The sequence below is a fragment of the Squalius cephalus genome (genome assembly GCF_949319135.1).
Source record: "Squalius cephalus genome assembly, chromosome: 17".
NCBI classification, from domain to species: Eukaryota; Metazoa; Chordata; class Actinopteri; order Cypriniformes; family Leuciscidae; genus Squalius; species Squalius cephalus.
In genome coordinates this window covers 35,405,409-35,420,733 of record NC_137138.1, presented here as the reverse complement: position 1 = coordinate 35,420,733, position 15,325 = coordinate 35,405,409, and the positions used below count along the sequence as shown (strand labels likewise).

The 15,325-nt window shown below is 40.2% G+C and overlaps 1 protein-coding gene across 2 annotated transcripts in view; it reads left to right on the top strand.

Annotated features, from left to right (window-relative positions):
- Positions 1-15,325, top strand: part of fstl4 (follistatin-like 4) — a 233,319-nt gene that overhangs the window by 183,754 nt on the left and 34,240 nt on the right. For both annotated transcript variants that reach the window (XM_079847136.1, XM_079847135.1), the window contains exon 7: positions 13,244-13,410. In XM_079847136.1, coding sequence (XP_079703262.1) covers positions 13,244-13,410 — 167 coding nt within the window. The remainder of the gene's footprint in view (positions 1-13,243; positions 13,411-15,325) is intronic.

Genomic DNA, 15,325 nt, shown 5'->3' with positions numbered 1-15,325 from the left:
ACAAACCAACATTATTATGGATCTTAATTTGTATCTTATTGCACGGCTCTCTGAAACGCTTGATTCTGATTGGTTCAAGTCAATTCGATTCTCATTAATTTGTACAGCGCTTTTCACAATACACATCGTTTCAAAGCAGAGTCCACATTAGAACTTAGAGTGATCTGTCACAGTTAGCTAAACTGCTCTAATTTAAACAATGTAATAATTACATGTCAGGTGTGACATTTTGAGGGCAGTAATTGCCAATACCAGCGCTCATGTCTTTCGTATCACACCACAGATGGACACGCTTGCTCTTGTTTCATTCAAACACAGCCTCAATAATTGAAACCGGACGACTTCAGGAATAATAGTAGGCCTTGTTGGATTGTTGGAGTGTTCGTCTTGGTGCTAGAACGATTGATTTGTACACACGTAATCTAAATTATGTCATATGCTCTCATTGACAAATGCGGAACAGTTAGTTCATGCGTTCATGACCTCAAGGCTAGATTATTGTAATGCTCTACTGGGTGGTTGCCCTGCACTAAACAAACTACAGCTGGTCCAAAACGCAGCAGCTCGAGTTCTTACCAGAACCAGGAAGTATGACCATATTAGCCCAGTTCTGTCAAAACTGCACTGGCTCCCTATTAAACATCGCATCAATTTTAAAATATTGCTGATTACTTACAAAGCACTAAATGGTTTAGCTCCGCAGTACTTGAGCGAGCTCTTAACGCATTATAGTCCGTCACGTCTATTGTGATCTCAAAATTCCGGCCAGTTGATAATACCTAGAATATCAAAATCGACTGCTGGCGGTAGATCCTTCTCCTATTTAGCACCAAAACTCTGGAACAGTCTTCCTAACATTGTCCGGGAAGCAGACACACTCTGTCAGTTCAAAGCCAGATTAAAGACACATCTCTTTGACCTAGCTTTCACATAATACATTATAGACTTCTATAATTTAATGTTAGGCTGCATAGATTAGGTCAGCTGGAACCGGGAACACTTCCCATAAATCCTGATGTACTCGTTACATCATAAGAAGAATGGCATCTACACTAATTTTAGTGTCTTTGTTTATCCCGAGGTCTTCCCGCAGCCTGCCGGATCCAGGCCGTATCCAGATCTGACGAAGGCCCTTGGCCTCGACCCGATGTCAATGCAGTGCTGAAGGTGTACTCTGCACAGGTTCGCGTTTAAAGTCTGTGTAGAGGGAATGGTGTCTTCTTGGCGGCCCCTAATTTAATAACAAATGATCGTTGCGACGGAAGCGAATCAATCAAAACTAACTTTAGATGGAAAATAACTTTATTAAAGAACCGCTATAAAGCCAAAACAATCTCTGTTACCTTAAATTATACGTTTATCTCTGTAAAGCTGCTTTGAAACAATCTACATTGTTAAAAGCGCTATATAAATGAAGATGACTTGACTTGACTTGACACTGTAACGGATTGTAAGCAGGAGCACATAGCTGGTGCGTGGTAAAAATGAACCTGAAAACACCAGAAAACGTGGAGGGAAGAGCTTTTGAGTACCAACATTTTTGGGGACACGTACACGTTTACTTACTGGAGTAGGGTTTTTCTCCATCTCTGGTAAGACAGCAATCATGATCAGGGCAGCACGATATAACGATTTAGCGTCGATATCACGATGTGCGTCTCTGCAGGATGTGGGATGTCTTGCACATATAGGGATCTCAGTTGATCAGTTTCGGTTAGGAACGCATGCGATTCGCGGATTAATTGCAAAGTTTACCCATCATGGAGTGAAAGTTTATCATTTGCATGTGTTTTTAAGTCCTGTCAGAAAACATCAAGAACAAGACTGGAACTCGCGCGCTGTTTTTGCGCGCACACAGAGCCTGCGTAATGCGTAAGATCCCTCGTGTGTCTTAAAGAGACAGCAGCCTAATATACCCACAGATGTCTGTTAACCCAATGTTAATCAAACAACAAAAGAGAAAGAGGAAATCACTTTTATAGCTTTTATTTTTATCTAAATACCCGGCTATGTGTAAATGTGGCCTAAGTGTGCCGTGTAAAGTGTGAGTACCAGCATCTCCAGATGCTCCTTTGAGAACCAGACCAGAAAAGTTATGTGCACCCCTGATTATAAGATAATAAACAGGTACGATTTTAAAATTTCATTTCATTTTTTCATTTATTTTGGTTTGGTCATTTACAGATCATTCAAACAAATCATTCGAAACGTAAAATGGCTTCATCTTAAATGTCCCTGTCATTATTTGTGTGGTGAAAAGCTGTGTATATGCGATATGACTGAACTTTACCTCTAAAGGCTCAAAGCTACTCACAAGGAACTGTTTTTCTTCACGGAAGCTTTGCGTTTGATATTTTCATATAAAAATTAATATTTTGACTCTAATTATTTACTTATGTGGCAAGAATCCGTGTATAAAGTGGGATAGTGTACATCCAGCCGGTTGTTATTGCAGAATAAACCCTGACCAAGTGATCAGGACCCAGATGTGAAGCATATTTTTAAATTGATACTTTTGTTCAACAAGGACGCATTCATTTGTTTAAAAAAGACAGTGAAGACATTAATGTTTGACTGTTTGAATGTTTTAAGTGTGTATATATGTATAATCACCAGGATTTTGCCAAGTGCAAGTTTGCCAGTCAACCTATTTTGGTGATTCTAGAACAACATTTCTGTCCGAAAATGTAGTCCTAACCCTATCCCTTCCCTTTGAATCTAACCCTATCCATAACTTATCCCTGAAATCAGAAAGAAAGTGATGGTGAATAACAGTGATGTAGAACTCTGCTTTTAAGCCTAAACTTGACACAAACTGTAAACTTGTCCCTCAAATCTGATGTTTTGGGATGAATTGGAACAAAGAAAAAATTGGAATAAATTAGAACAAAGATGTTGATCCAGGGACATGTTGCTCTTGGTGAAATCACGTTTACCATATACTATATGTATATGCACACTATAGTTTGACAAATGTATATTCGTTTTCCATAACTTTTCCAGGCCTGGACTACAACAGTTTAAAAATCTCCATGTTTTCAGTGAGCGTGGGATGTCTTTCATGTGTCCTATCGTTCTTCAGTCAGTTGTCTGTGTCTCGGAGGCATGAAACACTGAAGCATGAGGAGCAACACAGTCTTCTTATCAGTCTTCACCTGCTGCACTCGGACATCAGAAGAGAGGGATCGGGGAAGGAAAAAAAGGATAAAAAGCATTTCAGGGCATCCAGTTTAAGACATTTATATTCATATTCTTTATTTTTTTTTTATGCAGTCTCCAAGAACACACTTGCTAGTGTCAAGTCATTTGTATTTCACTGAATGGAAATTAATTTGCTTGATAATTGCGTTGGCCCTTCTGGGCGAGATGGTGTCAGCATTCCTTAAATGTGGAGCGCTGGAGAAGCTTGTGTGCTCATCTTTACACCCGTGCTTTACGGACGAGAATATAATCACTCGTGTGATCTTCTCCTCCCAGCGTCTAAGAGCTAAGAGCTATCTAAGTGCATATAAACTTGCAACTGCAAGAAAAATTGTTGCGACTTTATATCACAATTCTGAAAAATAAAGTTCCAATTCTGTGAATAAAGTTTCTTAAAATTTTCTTTTTTCTCATAATTGTGAGATACAGAATAAAATTGTGAGCAATTTCTAATTTGTGAGATAAACAACCAATTTCCATTTTTTATTTTTTTTATTCTGTGGTGGAAACAAGCTTCCGGAGACTTCTGATCTTCTTGGCATCCATCAGCGGTTTATGTTGAGTGTGAGTGTAACACTGAGCGCCTCTGAGGCCGTTTGCTAGATTGCAGTTAGATGTTCAGATTTGATTAATAACAGAGACACAATTAGCAATGGAATGAATGAAACTGGTGATTAAAAATGAACAGTTTAGCGTCAGCATGCAAAGATATTTGACTGTCCATTGCTGCAATTGATCAATCACAACCAAGTAAATCAAGTCATGTAATCAAATGTTTAAATGAGTGTGTGTTTGCGTGCGTGTGTGCGTGCGTGCGTGCGTGTGTGTGTGTGCCTGTGCATGCGAGTGTGTGTGTGCAACAGTGTGTGTGCAAGAGTGTGTGTGTGCACCACCAGTGTGTGAATGTGTGTGTGTGCGTGCGTGCGTGCGTGCGTGCGTGCGTGCGTGTTTGTGCGCGTGTATATGAGTGTGAGTGTGTGTGTGTGTGCGACAGTGTGTGTGTGTATGTCAGTGTGTGTGTGTGTGTGTATGCGTATGCGAGTGTGAGTGTTTGTATGTGTGTGTGTGTGTGTGTGTTCTCCAGTGTGTGCATGTGTGTGAGTGCGTGTTTGTACACCACATATCTCAGCATGTTTCATATGTTTATTTCCTCAGAGGCATGAACGTATGTTTTAATCTACACAACTATATAAAGTAATAAGAGCAGTTCAGTGTGACAGAAGTTGTTCTGCGCAGGCGGGTGTGTGTGTGTGTGTGTGTTTGTATGTGTGTGTGTGTGTTAGCAGCGTTTGCACTCTTTAAGAGTGTTTGCAGCCAGCAGGTGTTGTGCTTTATGGGGGAGTTGGTGTGATATTTTTAATCTTATTTCAGGCACAGGCACTGAAAGCCTTTAATAAATCCACATAAGTGCGAGAGATCTGACAGCTATCGTGTGTCTCATGAGACCTGATATAAACACTCAATAAATGTAAGACCGGTAATAACACACAACACACTCACTAAAGCCACAGTTTCAGCCTGACGCAGTTTTCATTTTCTCCTCCTGCGCCACGTTGTTTAAATAGCAAAAGCTTTTGCGCCCATAAAATGCAAAACGCAATTAATTTTAATCCTTTGAAGCTGGTCTGAGAACGGTGTGTGTTCTGGCACATTGGCTATTTTGAGGAACTGAAATAGACTGAGCCATTGACCAAATGAGACCCTGCTCTAAAGTCAATGGTGCAGGATTTTTTTTGTTATTTTTAAGAGTGCGTTAATAATATGCGCCTACTCTGCTTATTACACACACTCTGCTTATTACACACATAGGGACGCACAGCTGCACACAAACTAGCCAAATATTACAAGTAAAAGGATTGCAATGTAAAAGATTAATATTGTGAACATAAAGATATGGTGAATCCGTCTTGTCCCGTAGATGGTCTGAGCTTTACCCTCTCTCTCACACACACACACACACACACACACACACACACACACACAGCTTTAAACTTGCGCTCGAGCAGATCCGTTTCCTTGCTAGAGATGCGTTCAGTCTTTCTGCTTGTTAATTCCTCCATGTAAATTGAATCTGCCATGGCACGAGCGCAACTGGCTTTTAAAGGGAATGTGAGCTGAGACTCTGATTGGTTTATTGCATGTTACGCCCAAAACACACCCATTACTAATTAAGAAAACAGAGACAAGCCTTTTAGACCATGCGCCGGGAGCGCCGACCATTTTTCCCGTCGTTAAACTAGTAAAAGTGGATTCAGACACGCTTTAAGTGCACTTGAGCCATACGCTTTAGACCATGAGCTTAGATCGCTAAAATAGGGCCCTTTATCTCACTGTAGAAATGTTCATAGAAGTTGATCTTTCTTCTCCTATAATGTCGTATATAAAGACACTCAGGCAGTTGATGCATGTTTCCTCTCTGACTTGTGTTCAGTATTCATCTAAAAAACAAACCCTGCAGGAATCCTTCATTTCGGTGGGAAATGAGCGGCCTTGCCTTCGGCTGGTGCAATAACACTCAGCTCTGATGGATCAATAATTTGCAAATCCCGAGAAAGTCGATTATTTGTAAGGAGGAGCTATTTTGGAGCGAGAGGAACACAAAGAGTCATTGCAGAGATAATGTCATGTCAGCCTTATCCAGGGGGAGTCATGCGTGCGCGTGCGTGTGTGTGTGTGTGTGTGTGTGTGTGTGTGTGTGTGTGTGTGTGTGTGTGTGTGTGTGTGTGTGTGTGTGTGAGAGAGAGAGACAGAGAGGAGAGACTGGTAAACAATCTTAAACCGGGCCTCTTCTGCTGGGAAACTCAACATGGAGCCTGGAAAATGGAAAGTTATTTTGTTGCTGGAGGCTAAAAATGAGAAGTAAAGCGACGAGCATCTGCTAAATCATGAAAGGGAGACGTTAAGTTTTGTATATTTTCTGTAAAATGTGAAGCTGTTTTTGGGTTTATGGAGTTTGAGGGCTGAGAAGAACTTGTGCACAGTTGTCTTTGCTTTTGGAAAAAAATCCTCTGACGACATGCTATTCTAAGGCCACGTTTAACCCTTTAACTCACTGTCACTCTTTTTATTTATTTATTTTTTTTCATATCAGATTTTAGTTATTCGAAAAGTGTCATTTGAAAGCTTAAGAACTCAAAATTCATCCTGTGAAAACCGTTTTGAAATCGTACTCTAACGGTACAGTCCTGGAAACGGTACTCTAAATTATTTTAACTAAGTCTGAGTCTCAAGGTTTCATATTTTGTGATAGAAGTGATATTTGGACAGAAAATTATAAATTTATTACAGGAGAACGCATTAAAACAAAATTCAATGAAATGTGTGTGTCACCCGGTGGCTATTTCTGGTACAGCGCCTAAACAAAATCTCATACGAACGTACATTTTTGTGATATCAACTTCAAATTTGGAACACAACTTGGTTAGACATATGACTTTGATTTTAGAGTAATTTTAGAGTAAAAATTATTTTGTATGATAAACATTTTATATAAAATAAAAAAATGAGTACTGTACATTTGATTTACAGTACATTTAAACTTCCAAAACTTTTTCATACTTACATTTTTTAAAGTGCTTTCACTTCAGTAATAATCTGCTGTGTGTCTTCTTTAAAACAAGTATTCTTAAATTACAAACATTTAAGTTTGGATAGTCGATTTCCACCTCTATTCTCAAAAAGGGGAGGGGGTGACAGTTAAGGGGTTAAATCATTTAGTGTAAGTTATATTTGAGTAAAAGCAATATTATGCTGGCGTTTTTAAACTGTGCTTTCTCATGACTAATATACAGGTTTTTCTTGGTGGGAGAAACGTCTAGGTTACGACTGTAACCTTTGTTCCCTGGGAAACCATATTAACCGGCAACAGCCGCTGACTTCATTAACGTGCAAGTATATACAGTACTAGGGCTGTCACTTTACGTTCGAAAATCGATTGCACAATCGATCGGATCAACCAACACAAGTTTCGAAAACGAAAATAGGGAATCGATTTTAACGGTCTTTTCTTGGAGCGTGTCCAGCTCGTCACGATAAGACCGCAACTCACACAGCAACTCTGACAAACACACATAACAGCAAATTATACTTCTGCATAATGTTTCTCTTTTTACTACAAAAATGTGAATTATGCCAGTATTCAGACAGTCTCATGCATACAGACAGTCACCTTTCGTCTGAAGGAACTGTTTGGCAGGCAAAGCCCCGAGGCATGGCGAAAAGACGCAATGTCTCGTTCCCTGTTCCCTCAAAAGGGAACTCGCACTGCGTCGATGACACTTTGGGGAACGATATACCAATGCCACCATGCTAAGGGGAGTGCATCTCATTGGCAGTGACAACTGTCAGAACCAGCAAAATTCAAATGAAATGCCAGAACCACTCACCCTCAGGTCAAACTGGGCTGTCAGTGACAGCATTCCCTAAGGTCATAGCCAAAGCTATACACTTCACAGGAAAACCTCCATAAACTTTGTTTAATGAAAGGCCTACCTGGGCCTACTGAAGGGCCTGGGACCACAGCTTCAAATTAGAAGAGGTCCCTTCTAGGTGTGTCTAGGGAACCCGAAGGAGTGCCAGCCAATCACTATTCAGGGGACCATACTCACCCGAAATGCCACCAGGAAGGCCTGACCTGGTGTCACTTACATTGGACACTTCAGTCTGGCCAACTTCCTGTCTGTCCGAAGACAGAGCCTCTGGACACTTGCCTTTAGATAAGGCATCCAACCCGAGGGACTGCAAAGCTGACAGTGAACCACTCGGCCCAGATCTCAGAGACGGGGTATCCAGGAGAACATGACTCAGCATAGCGCTTACAACCTTTGCCAGCAAGGGGAGTTTCTCTGCTTGATCCACAGACCTACCCAGCGCTTGTGTTTCTAAGCAAGAGGCCTGAAAAGGCCTAAGGACTGATCTAACTGGGAGGCCTCACAAGAGGCCTATGACAGTCTGACCAGACTCAGGAGTCCACGTACTCATAGTGACCCTCAGTGAGGGGAGCACATGGCCTGCCTGGTAAGCAAACCAGGCTGTAGGCTAAAAAAGAGATTCCGAGAGGGAACCAGTAACAGAAAAGTGAACACTTTAATCGTGCTAGGGCACAAGCTCGTCTTCAGAAGTTGCCTGCTAAGACCAGCTTAACTGATAACAAGCGGCTACTAGCTGCCAGAACCCAGTATTGCTGGGAAACCACTTACAGGGAGGCCTGGTGAGGCCTACTACCTGATAGCCAGTAGGCTGTTTGCTACCTAGTGCCCATACTTGGGAACTGACCTTCAGGGAGGCCTGGTGAGGCCTACTATCTGATAGCAAGCTAGAAAACTGTTTGCTATGAACCCCAACTCTGGGGGTCAGTCCTGCTAAGGCCAGCTGCCCAGTCCTGGGGCTCAGTCTGTTAAGGTCGGCCTCCTGAATGTTTTCTTAGATAAGAAACTGACTGTCATGGACCAATAAGGTTGGGGACTGAGCTTCATTGTGGCCTGATAAGGCGAACCGCCTGACAGTGGTCTTACTAGCTGGCAAAAATCACCCACACTGTTGGGGGTTTGCCTTCTGGGAGGCATAAACAGCCAACAATACAGTGGCAAATCTTATTTGGCTGATCATAATCGGGGCTCGCCTCCAGAGAGGCCCACTGAAGCTGAATTTTAACAGCCAAGCACCCCATGTTGGGGCTCAGGGTCAGGGAGGCCTGCTAAAGCCAATGCCTGACCGTCAACACTGCTGGCTGTATACCCCGTCACTCGAAAACTCATTTGAGAGCCCTGCTCGGCCTGAAGCACGCCAGGAGGAGAGAAATCATCCCCCTGCAGCTCACCCTCGTCAGCCACCGAATCGTCTGAGAGGTTATAGGATCTCTCAAGATGATCGGCGAGCTCCATATGGGAACTCCATGATGCTCGTTGCCGCTCTGCCTCTGCAGGAGCGGGACCCGAACCACCAGGTCCAGACGCTGAACCCTCTTCACTCGAGAAGAGGGCCAGACGAGAGTGGAGCGTTCTCAAGGGAAAACACTCTCAATGTGCACAGGCAGCTCCCTCGAGAACTGCCCGTGCATGCTCTTCACCCAGACAAAATACGCACAGCTCGTGTGTGTCACCCGACATCAAGTATCTTGGGCACGGGTCTGCACACTTCTGGAAGCATTCCTTAGCTTTCTCAGTGCATTTCATTTTTCTTAGAGTAAACTCAAGCGCTTACAGACATACAGAAATCCAGGTGATTGTCATGTTTGCAAGACGGCCATATACTTTCAGGTCGCACGTTAATGAAGTCAGCGGCTTTCGCCGGTTAATATGATTGCCGTGATTTGATAGTGATTTTAGTGATTGACGTTTGTCGTTTTTTTTTTTTTTTTTTTTTTTTTTTGCATTTTCTGCAGATTTGGAGTCATAGAATGTGGCTGTCAATCCTAAATTCTGTGGCGTGAATTCACTCAAATTTCGCACCGCTTTGTAATGCACAAAGCGTCTTATTCTTTGTCTTGTTCACTAGCCACCCACAATCCAGTTTAACCAGCTGTCACACTAAAACACGCCGCTTTTCTGTGTTAATTATGATTATTACATATTGAGCTTTTTCCACAAAAATCAATACGAGAAACAGAAAGTCAACAGAATTTAGTATCAAAACGACGTACGTTTGGAGACATTTTCTAATGATCTTGGCAGCAGTAATTCATCAAAAGATGATGAAATTATATGGACCTAATGATTCTTTAGACCAACACAAAATATGTTTACCATTTGGTTCAAACCTTAAATTTATGTAATATTTATAAAAATATTTATTTTCTCAAAGAGAAAAACATTCATACAAAGTAAAAAGATGACTTATTGTAAAGACTATACATTTAATATCATCACTTACCTGTTTATGCATTGTGTTCCTGCCATATCTGAGGTTTACCTCAGTTCTGAGCATGGCAAATACATTTTTCTTAAACATAAGCCAAAATGTTTTAAAATGTTTGTTGGCTTTTTACAACTTAATTGCACCATAAACAAAACCTAAAAAAGATAATTAGCTATAATATGAGTACCAAAAGTAGAATTTCCAATGGAAGATAAAGCTAAAAACATTGTGTTAGTCAATGTTAATTTAGTTCACTTAGTCCTGGTTTCACAGACAGGGCTTTAAGTTAGCCAACCACCTTTAAGATTAAGCCAGGATTAGGCCTTAGTTCAATTAGGGCATTTAAGTAGCTTTTATTAACGTGCCTTAAAAAAAAAAAAACCTTACTGGTGTGAATCTTGAGACAAACCAATGACAATGACATATTTGAAGATATATCAGTTCAAGTTGCTTTCTATGTAAGCTTGTTTCCGCCACAAAATAAACCATTTTAAAAGATAATTGCAACTTTTTATCTCACAATTGCGAGTTTACATAGTAAATAAAGTCAGAAATAAAAGTCAGAATTGCGTGTTATAAAGTCAGAATTGCAAGTGAGTTTATATCTCACAATTGCAACTTTATATCACTCAGTTCTGACTTTATAACATGCAATTGTGACTTTATATCATGCAACTCAGAAAAGTCAGAAGTGCGAGATGTAAACTCGCTATTGTGAGAAAAAAAGTCACAATTACCTTTTTATTTTTTATTCTGTGGCGGAAACCAGCTTCTAGTTATAGCTGAGCAAACACTGAAAGAGTCAGTGCAGTGGTCTGGATCACACAGTGCATCATGATTGATTGTTAGTGAAGCGAATGCTGCATTAGCTTCAGTGGAGGACGTGACGTGTGTAAGGCGTGTTTGGGACGTTCCTCTTGCTCTCAGGTGTTCCCTCTAACCTGGGCAAATCAATGTGTTCAGCTCCACAGTGCTCTTCTTCACATTACCCAGATTACCCCTTCTCATTTGAAAGAATTAAACCCACCTGCAACTGTCAGGAAATCACTCAAACAGCACGTTTGTTCCAGAGAGCAGAATGCAGATGGACACCAGCATTCAGATGTTTTTCTGAAGCACTGGAGCATCAACTTGCTGTGTTTAGACTGCTGTCAGCAAACTAATACCAACACCAATGTAGATGTGATATGACTGATCTGGGGTGTGTTTCCCAAAAGCATTGTTAGCCAACTATGTTCGCAAGTTCTGTCGTTATCAGCAGTTCAACGAGTCTGTGTTTTCCGAAACATTCACAAACAGCATCGCAAAGTTGTGTGTTTGGAACGACAGATCTCGATCTGTGCCAAAACACCTAGCATTAATTCGATCTCAAACAGATTCATTAAAAGAAGTTATTACTTATTACTTGGTTGAACTACCAATATGGTTTCGGGAAACAGTCGTGACTAGCAAGTTGATTTCTTCAAAGATGCATCGTACTGTTATAGTGAAGCAGAGAATTACAGTGTTTTACCAGAAACACACCCCAGAACGCCAGACTACTTTTGACCCGGGGTCAGACAGAGACATTTGCCTTGTCTGGGCTGTTCTTGTTTGCACACACAACTGTCTGTCAAATGTTTGTGGATTCAACTGGCTCATATTTTAAAAATATCATCCACAAATCATTGTCATGGAAAAAAATATTGTCACCAAAAATCCTTTTAAAGTGGCATTTCCTTTCTAAAGAGCATACGCTTGAAGCTTAAATCAGTCATGTGTCTCTAACATCAGCAAACTGAATTGAACAAATAATGGCAGGTTGCTGAACACAACCACAGCCCGCAATTGTCTGCCAAACTGAAAGTCCTGCCCCCAAATTGACACCATTGGTTGAGTCGTGATTAAAGGGGTGGTTGATTATGATTTCACTTTTCTAACTTTAGTTAGTTTGAGCATAAACAACATATGCAAAGTTACAACGCTCAAAGTTCAAAGCAAAGGGAGATATTTGCCTTTACAGAAATCACTCTTTAAGGACTACAACAAACGGCTGGTAGAGACTACACCACATTCCTCCCGGGTTAGTGACATCACCAACCCTAGAATTTACATAAACCCCGCCCACCGGAACACAATTTATAGATTATCAAGACAGAATATGCTAATCAATGACTAGAAGATAACTCCACATCAGCTGCATAAATTCATCAACTAACCGTTCAGAAATGTCCTGTTGCTTCTACATGTTGTCACTTCTTCTTGAGTCTCTCCATCTTTGTCTGACTTCAGTTTGAACATAAAAGGCTAAAAGTTTTTGAAATTTTCAGTGCATGTGTGTGTGAGTGCAAGCTGTTGAAGCTCCGCCCCCTGTGCCGGGAGCAGCAGCTCATTTGCATTTAAAGGAACAGACACAAAACGGTGCGTTTTTTCTCACCCTCAAAAAGTGACAATTTTAACATGCTATATAAAAATATCTGTGGGGTATTTTGAGCTAAAACTTCACACACACACTCTGGGGACATCAGAGACTTATTTTACATCTTGTGAAAAGGGCATTATACCGCCCATTTAAACAAGCCAATCAATTAGAGACACAGTGTTACACTTTGCAGGAAATTAACCAATGAATGCTTTACTAATAATCACTCTGAATATTAAAGTGAGACATGACGAGAAAGTATTTTAACATCCAAATAAATATATATATATAAATCAAAGGCAGATACAAACAAGTTTTTGAGTTGTTTAACAATCAGAAATATGAATAAAATAATAAAATATAATAAAAAAGTGCCCCATAATGTAAATGCATAAGCTAACTCCACTACTGGACCAATATTATATTATATTATATTATATTATATTATATTGTATTGTATTGTATTGTATTGTATTGTATTGTATTGTATTGTATTGTATTGTATTGTATTGTATTGTATTGTATTATATTATATTATATTATATTATATTATATTATATTATATTATATTATATTATATTATATTATATTATAAAGCCAGTATGTGTTCTGCACATCAATGGTGTCAAGCCAAAATACTATTTAAACAAAATTGTTTCTTTTATTTAGTTTTTCTATGTGGAGTGTTATTTGCTTTTAGACAAACTAATAAATTAATTACCAATTGAAGAAGAAAAATCACTTTTTGTCATTGTTGGATGGTAATGATGTTCTTGTGTCTTGCAGAAGTGATTCAGCTCAGTCTAGCGGATGAGAAGCGTCTGAGCGTCACAACGGTGACCGTCGGCCTGAGCGCTGTGCTGTCCTGTGCCATCCAGGGCACCCTGAGACCACCCATCATCTGGAAGAGAAACGGCATCATCCTCAACTTCCTGGATCTAGAGGATATCAATGTGAGTGCTTCCATATCAAACTGTTGAACATCACCAAGACAATGCAGTTCATTAAAAACTCTCCTGTGACAACATGCCCCAATAGCGCTTTAAAAGGGTCACATCACAATTGGAACATTCCAATAAATATCATATTATAGGTTATTTAAAGCTACACTGTGTAACTTTTTTAGTTGATTCTTAGCAAAAAACACTTAGTTCTTTCAAAAATATATGTGCTCATTAATGTATATTTACTTCTTTCAAGTAATAAAGTATTCTCTTAAGTTTATAATCTGCCATTGAAAGTACATACGGGTGAGGGGTTCGTATGCCGGTCGCCATGTTGCCTCTCCATCTTGAAACTACATTAGCCAAAGAGGGACATACCTGTAAATTCAAGCTTCGCCTTTTGCGTTTTTCACTCAGTGACACCGTGACGAATGCGAGGGGGAGATTACTCGCGACCTCGCGAGTGCTGGCAGATTTGAAAGATAGTGTGGTGTGTGTGTGTGCGTGCGTGCGTACTCACACTTGAAAGAGAGAATTAAAACGTCAAGGCGACAGACAAATCAGCAAGACCATAGTCAATATTTGAGTAACTTTTCCCAGATGGAAAGAGCTCATGAGGAGAAAATATTTAAAAACGGACGCCGAGGTTGCCTGCTTTCTTCTCGACAGGTAATTCAGCCTGTTGTAATTCATTTGTGTAAATTCGAAGTTTTATAGTTGCTTGTCTAACCATAGCATGGTTGTGCATAACGCCAGAACGACCTCTAGTATAACTTCATCCTCGCGTCAATGGTGAAAAAGTATTGTTTACCTTGTAACATAAATCTGTGCTGCATAAAAAATCATTTTTTTACAGTCAATGGCTGCGACGGATCACAGGTGATGAATAGTTTTAAAGGCGCAATTTTTTAAGCTATAAAAAAAAAAGGACAAGGTAAATTTTAGTTATTTTTAATTGCTTTTACTTTGTACACATTGTAACGTTAGCCTAATCTGATTATGCTGGGATAGCCGATTCCAAGGGTGACGTTTACCTCCTGACATCTGTCCTGTAGTTTTATTCATTTTAGAGGTATTGTTTATTATTGTCATGGACGAAGTCGATAACTGGAAGCCATGTTAATCTTGGAATAATACGGCCACCGTAGGAGTTAAAACGCCCTCGGAATTGAGAGGAACAGAAACTAATATTCACTGGGTAGTCATATACAATTTCACCGCTAGATGGGGGTAAAAATCACACAGTGTAGCTTTAAAGCTAAATTTAAAGAGTTAAACAGTGATGAGCTAAATATGTAGAAGGTAAACATTGTTTTGGCCATCAATAATCAGAGTAAAGGCTTAATCTCAGTAAGATGTCACCATTCTGATTATTCGTTAAGAATCGTGGTTATTTTTACTGCCATTATTCTCATATACCCTAGTGCACAGCACAGATGATGGACTCACATACAGGCGGTGTGTTACTGGTCAAGCTCTTCTAGCGCACATCGTTTAGTTCTCCAGTATCCAGCCTCAGTCATTTTTCTGGTGACGCACCTAAAAATGTCTACATTTCGATGTTTTTGACCATCAATATACCGCATTATATTCATGTCATGCAACGTTGTCAACATTAACTTGACAAGGTTTCTTCAGCAGCCCTAAAATGCACTTGCGCACTTTAGTCAAAGTGGAATAGATGCCATTAAAGTGTTTACATGCCTTTTTGTTGTTATTAAAATCAGGTTAAGATTAATCACAATATTACCTGTCAGATTTTGGGTAAAGGACTCAAGATGCAACCAAACTAGACCATAGTGCTGGCACCCGAACACTGCGCTCCACACACAAAACAACTCACATGGACGGGAGAGCGATCGTCCCGAGCAAACTCGTGTGAAGGTTCTGTCACCAAACAAGAATGAACCAGAACCCTGACAAT